The following is a 6,585-nucleotide window of genomic DNA, read 5'->3' as shown; positions in this document are numbered from 1 at the left end:
GGAACTTGATATGTTAGGCCTGTCTTCAGTGGCATACCAAAGGGAGGCTGGGGGGGTGGGGTGGCCTCCAGGTGCTGGCCTGGGGTGGGGGGGGCACCAGCCGGGCCATAGGCAGATTAATGCATGTGCAATGCAGGGGGCCATTCCAATTCGGGGCCCCAGGATCCTCACCAGCAGGGAAGTGAAAGCTGCAGTTTAAACTTGGTGCCTATTTTCGTTGCCAAGTTTAAAACTGTAGCTTTCACATTTGCTTCCCTGGGAGCTGGAAGCAGGGCCCCTCCTCCACCAATGGGGCTGGGGGAATAGTTCATCCCTGCATAAATCAGGGGGAGGGAGGGCTAGGTTGGGAGGAAGGGGGACAGGGCTAGAGGCAGGGGGGCAATGCTGAGGGCTGGGGGGTAGGGCTGGGTCTTGTCTGAAGAGCTGCGCCAAGCCTGCGGGCCAGGTGGTATCATGTATGGGGGGGAGGGGACCGAGCCAGGCTGGGAGAGTCATGTGCTACCTGGAAAGGGGGCAGGGGGGTTGTGGCCCGATACTAGTTGGCCAGATCTGAGAGAAGGTTTTAGAGATTTCTGGGTTAGATCATGGAGAAGGTTTATTTAAACAACTGTGTTCAACAGCAGAGGGATGGTTACAAATAACAATAAAACACTAACTATAACTATAACATACAATAACACCACAAACATAAACATATATCAATGGCACTTATTGGTTCAGAGCCAGTTGCCAAGTATGTGCACTTTCTGTCCAATTAGGCTTTGTTAGCCTCTCACAAGTCAGGTATCCCCGAGTTTGTGAGCTGACTCTGATATCCAGCCTGCCGGCTGCCATCAAAAGCCAGAGGAGGGAGGGCTGCACCTCATGCCATTCCACTCTGCCACAGCTGGGGCAGAGCTGGGCCATACAGTGCACATATTTCTTTGCCCCAGCCCCCCACATCCATCCCCTGACCTTGCCCAGCTTCCTCCACTGTGCTGCTAGGGGAGTCCATGCCTGCTGTGGGGGGAGGTTCAGCCTGGGGCTGCTATCTTCCACTTTCCCAGTGTGGTGCAGTGGCTCATTGCAGCATGTGGATAGGTGGGATAGCTACTTGGTGCACTGCATTGTGCCCAATCCAGTGAGGTCTCAGCTGCCAGCACACATGGTGCTAGAACTGGCATCTCCCCATCCCCACCTCCCCGCTCCAGCCCTCAACAGTTCACCAAAACTCCTTAGTGGCCCTCCATCCCACATAATTGCCCACCCCTGCTCTAAGAAAAGGAACTAGGAAATTATATGTAATAGTGCCACCTGGTGACTCCTTTACTAGCAAGAAATTCCTTGTTAGAGTCTGGTATATCATTGTCTTTAGAACACTGCTGTATATGCCTCTAAGAACTTACTTTTGATAAAATATCATGGACATGTTCATTGTAATAAGCAATTACATTAGTAAGGACCACTAATCTTTAATTGCTGCTGCTAAGTAGAAGCCACTTTGTCTCACCAGATTTCTACTTCCCTCTAGAATTCCTATCAGAGCCATATCAAATACCTCCTATGGAATGTGGTTACCTGCAAAATGAGTTTCTCGCTCCTGCTGACTTGCCCAGCTGCTACATTGTATTGCTGTGACACCTGCTAGCACAGCCAAGAACTGCCTCTGATATGCTGGTCAAAATATCATAAAATAGACACCAGTCAGAATGTAGTGAGAAAGGAGTGAAGAAAAATACAAACTAAAAATGCTGAGTTCAGACGACAGGATGAAATCTATAAAAGTACAAGTGGTAAATAAACTTGGAAGAAAATAGTACAAGAATTTATTGCTAGAGTGGCGAGACTCAAAAGTGCAATGGTGTTTGCAAACCAAATAAATATGTTCTTTGTTGGCCACTGGGTTGCTGCAGTTTGCAATAGACTGAAGAATGCAAGAGGTGCAAGTTGTTGCATTAGAAGTATTTTTTTTATAGCTTGACAATTCACAGAATAATACTTAACAGATGAGAGTGAAGGAACAGCGTTGCATCATCCTTATGAACCGTTGAGGGGGAATTACAATCAGTGAGTAAGAGTGGGACCAGACCCCAGTGTCATGACAAATGGCAGGCCTGCTCCCTACTATACAGTGTTGCAAATACCTGTGGTGTCCAGTTTTGCATATCCAACAGATTAGAAAAAGCAACCCAAAACATTTAGCTAGATATCCAAACCAAATCCCAAGTCTGAGGTACACCCATCACAGCCGGAAGGCTAAATATTTTTATATGTATTAAACATGCTTAAATTTAATAGTTTATTTGATCTGGAGACAATTAATTTATATTACATTATTCTTATTTTATTTAGGATACTGGACTGCTACCAAAATGCTCATGCTGGGAGCTTTCATACAGCTAGAACATACCCTTAGCTGTGTTTTAATCTGTTCAGTCAGTGTTTTTATATTAAGTAAATTTCATAAAGAAACAAGGACTGCTTGATTTTTCAGCATCATTTGTTTTTAGTTTGTTTCTGACACATTTTTATTTTGAAATTACATTAAAATGAGATGATCTACAAATGGTTGCCAAGCTGTCCAAGATCAAATAAGGTCCAACTCAGAGACTGGATCTTCTTTTGACCTGACTTGCAAAGATACCAAGCAATCACAGCTCCTTTCAAGCCAGGGATTTCAATGGGAGATTTGAGTGCCCAGTGTATTTGAAAATGGGATTAGTTATTACATCAGTTTCACAGATTTTTGAGGAGTTTGAGAATGCTCAGCTTTGTTTTCCCACTGTTCTCAAGGCTTTGCACTATAATGGACACAAATACAGCAAACTCTGATTTTTGTCTTCACTAGGAAAACGTTTTTATTACTGTCCAGTAGTTAATAGTTAACAGCAAAAACTAAGGAAAATCCTAGGGAAGATGAATCAGGCTGTAGTTTTAGCTCCAGTTAGCAGTTTGAGACAAACCTTAGGCTCCCTCCCAAGTCTTTACCTCAACCTGATTATTATCATGAAAATGACAAACTGTCTTATCTTTACTAGGATTTTACCTCCTGCTCATTATCTAGCACAAGGCTAGAGATCACCTTTTTATAGTTAAGATATCACAAAAGTGTTCAATCCTCAGTAAAGGGCTGGAGCATATTAGAGCAGGCTTAAATCCTCCTCTAAAAAGCACCGGCTGTAATAGCTCTCCACTGGCTATTACACCTACAAAGCTGGCAGGAACATGGCACATTCTAACCAGGGGCAGATCTGGAGGGGGCACAGTGGTGTGGCTGCACCCTCCTTTCAGACTGGATTATGCTGGAACTTCTAGGGACTTTAAAAAAGTCCTCAGAGTGGGGGAGACTCCCCCTTTTCTCTCCATGTCAGAGGCACATCCCCTCCCCTTCTTCTGTCCCTCACCTGCCAAGGCTGCTTTCCTTACTATTTGGGGGGCAAAGGAATCTTCAGAGCTGCTTCTGCCTGCTCCAGCCAGGGTACATGGGGGCTGGACTCACCTAGGACAGTGACAGTGGTAGCTGCCTTCCCACACTTGCTCCAGCAGTATGGGTGGACCGCCCCTCCTCCCCCATTACTGCTGCTGCCGTTCCCAGCAAAGCCCAGCTTCCACGCAGCCTGGCTGGAGTGGGAGGGAGGAGCTCTGAAGCTTTTCCCACTCCTGGGACAGTGGGGAAAGCAGTAGCAACTGGAGGAGGAGAAGATGTAAAGGAGGGGAGGACACATGCCTCTGTGCATGGAGTGAAAAATGGGGATTCTTACCTGCTTTGGGAACTTAAAAAAGTCTCCACAGACTCCTGTTTGCACTGGTGGGTCTTGGGGTAGAAGGCTGGGAGCAGAGGTGCAGTCACCCCTGCACCTCCACTAGCTGCTCCTGTGCCCCCCCTTTGCCAAATCCTGGATCCACCCCTGATTCTAACCCCACACGCTCAGTTTTTAAATACCTCTTCCTAACCCTTATTGTGGAGGCTTCAACATCGCCAACTAGAATAGCTTTATATTGGCTGAGAACAACTGCAGACTTGCAGACTACTTGGCTGTGCATTTAGAACAGCCTTAGTGGCGTAAATAGACATTACAATGAACTGCATCTGGCCCTTGCATTTGAATTCTTCTTGGATCATAGTAGTGACACTGATGTTTTCTTTCATTGCTTTCCAATGCTGCTCTTCTTTTGTCTTAATTAGCACAGAGACTAAAATACATCAAGCCTGGGTAACAAATGAATATGCTGAAGCCCAGCTGCACGACATTGTCAGAAGAATGCGGGCAAGGACAGAAGCCTATAAAGAAAAGCTGACTGATGCATTATTGTCCTCTCCTGAGGCTAGCCCAACAGCATGTAAGTCACTTCAGTTCTCAATAGGTAGCTATTAATTTGGTGGCTTTAAGAGGAAAATCATTTTGTGAGAGTTTAAATGCTGAAAGAAAATAGCCAATCCTCAGCTGGTATAAGACAATGCTTATCTACTCTAGGCAATGCAGTAATGTTGACAGCAGTCAAGAATATGGCATTATCCATACTGTAATGATCCACAGGTTTAAATAAAGTCAATGGACGTAAATCTCAAATTGTCTAGAATCATTTCAAATTACGTTCTAGACCCTCAAGCACATGTTAACATAGCAGTCCAGGAGGCACATATATGATCCTTATTGTGAAGTATACATATTCTATTCAGGAGTGTATCAATAACACTAAGATGAGATTTTTTTTTGCAAAAACAAAGTTTGAGGCAGGATAGTAATCACCCAGCCTTATTAAAGATGCCAGATATATAGCTTAAAATTCAATAAGGCAGAGCAAGGTAATGGATCCCACCTGAAATTAATTAAACATTATGATCATATTGCTCATCTTCAGAGAAAAGCTCATTTCCCCCTTCCCACTCCCCCTGCTTTGCACAAGAGAAGGAAGAGTGGATCATTTTTATATTCTCCACTCTTTGCAGAAAATATCTATCTATCATTATAGCAGGGAGGCTGAATATATGCATGAGTACCTAAAGTATTATAAGCTGTTCCAACTAATAAAGAAATTATGGTCTTAGGGGGTTTTTTAATTACTTCTTTGCCAATTAACTGATTTCCCCCCATCTGGTACTTAACAATCATTTATTTTTAACTCTTAAAGGATCCCATTTATTACACAGATTGAGTATCTCACTAGCTCCACTGAAATCATTGAGAATGTAACTGCTTCGTGATAGAGAGGCTGAACCAGCCTCAGAGACTTGCATCCCTTTTGTGTGCAGCAGTCATGCAAGGCTAAATTCCAAAGTGGAGCCCATTAGTACAGGCTGTCTTAGCTTGTCTCAGCTCTGCACCGAGATTGCTTATGTGTACTCTGCAGGGAAATCTAGTGAGGTATCACATTTCACTCTGTGACACCTAACACCAAATGTCCCATTGGTATTACCAGATGTTCCTGCTTATGTCATTCCTGATTTTTATCCTCCAATCTGGCTTCTAATGTATGCTGAACTATTACAAAGTGCTATAATCACTGAGAAGTGTATTTAATAAGGTTTCTAATATGTTAGGGCTCTTGATCTATCAAAACAAGGAGGAGTATATATGCCCTTATTAAAATATTACTTTGTGACATACATACTTAGCTCCAGCTAAAAAGAAGCCACAGCCACTTCCCCCCCCACCACCACCACCAAAAGAAGAAAAAAAGGAAGAAAGAGAAGAAGAAGAAGCCAAGCTGGAGGAGGATCATTACTGTGACTTGTGGTGCTATAAATTCAAGAGACCTGCACTGAAAAAATATCTGAAGATAATAAGGCTTCCAGAGAGCATAGATGCTTACACAGGTAAATCAAATGCAGTTGTTCAAAGGAAAATGCTAAAGATATAATCAAGTTACACATTTCTTTCTTCTGTAGCACCCAACTGAGCTGAGAGCTGTACTGTACAAAGCTATAGGGGGAGACCATTCTGGCCCTGAACTTTCAGTCTAAGTAGTTGAAGGTGAGAGTGGACACAGAAACACAAAGACCTAAAATGACTTATCCAAGCCCACACAATAAGACAGAGGTAAAGCCTATTTAAATATGTATGTATGTGTATGTGTGTGCATGCATGCGTGTGTGTAAAAAAAGAGTCACGAGCCATAAAATCAATGTGCCTGTGCACTGGGGCTATATTACCCCTCCATTGTTGGGGTAAAATGGAGGTGTCTGCTGAAGGCAAAAGCAGCAAGGGGCCCGGTCCTTTTCTGTCTGTAGATCCTGCCTTCCTGTCCTGCTGCTAAGGGACAAGCTGACAGCTACATCATTGCAATTTGCAACATTGCAAACTGAATTATATCCAGATGTAGTTTAGTTTGCAATGATGCAGTCATTTTAAACCCCCAAAATTGGAGAATGTGTAATGTGTGGTACAATTAAGCCACACAAATTACATTTTTGTCACATGCATATTGTGACAACCATCATGTGTACAAGCACCCCAGAAGATTATGGAATCATAGAATCATAGAACCAACGAGTTGGAAGAGACCTAGACAGATCATCTAGTCTAACCCCCTGCCGTGGGCAGGAAGGAGCACTGGGGGTGGGAGGGGTCATAAGACCCCAGCCAGGTGTCTATCCAGTCTCCT

The 6,585-nt window shown here is 43.8% G+C and overlaps 1 protein-coding gene across 1 annotated transcript in view; it reads left to right on the top strand.

The window, feature by feature from the left end:
* The first annotated feature begins 701 nt into the window (after positions 1 to 701).
* The window catches only part of LOC109316632 (cyclic nucleotide-gated cation channel beta-3-like), a 19,463-nt gene continuing 13,579 nt past the window's right edge, over positions 702 to 6,585 (top strand). The window contains exons 1-3 of the mRNA XM_019544900.1: positions 702 to 733; positions 4,166 to 4,320; positions 5,597 to 5,797. Coding sequence (XP_019400445.1) covers positions 702 to 733; positions 4,166 to 4,320; positions 5,597 to 5,797 — 388 coding nt within the window. The remainder of the gene's footprint in view (positions 734 to 4,165; positions 4,321 to 5,596; positions 5,798 to 6,585) is intronic.

This window comes from Crocodylus porosus, unplaced genomic scaffold, assembly GCF_001723895.1.
Source record: "Crocodylus porosus isolate Cpor-Errol unplaced genomic scaffold, CroPor_comp1, whole genome shotgun sequence".
Classification (NCBI taxonomy): domain Eukaryota; kingdom Metazoa; phylum Chordata; order Crocodylia; family Crocodylidae; genus Crocodylus; species Crocodylus porosus.
Note: the sequence above shows the minus strand (reverse complement) of the source record. Positions and strands in the feature narration are given on the sequence as shown.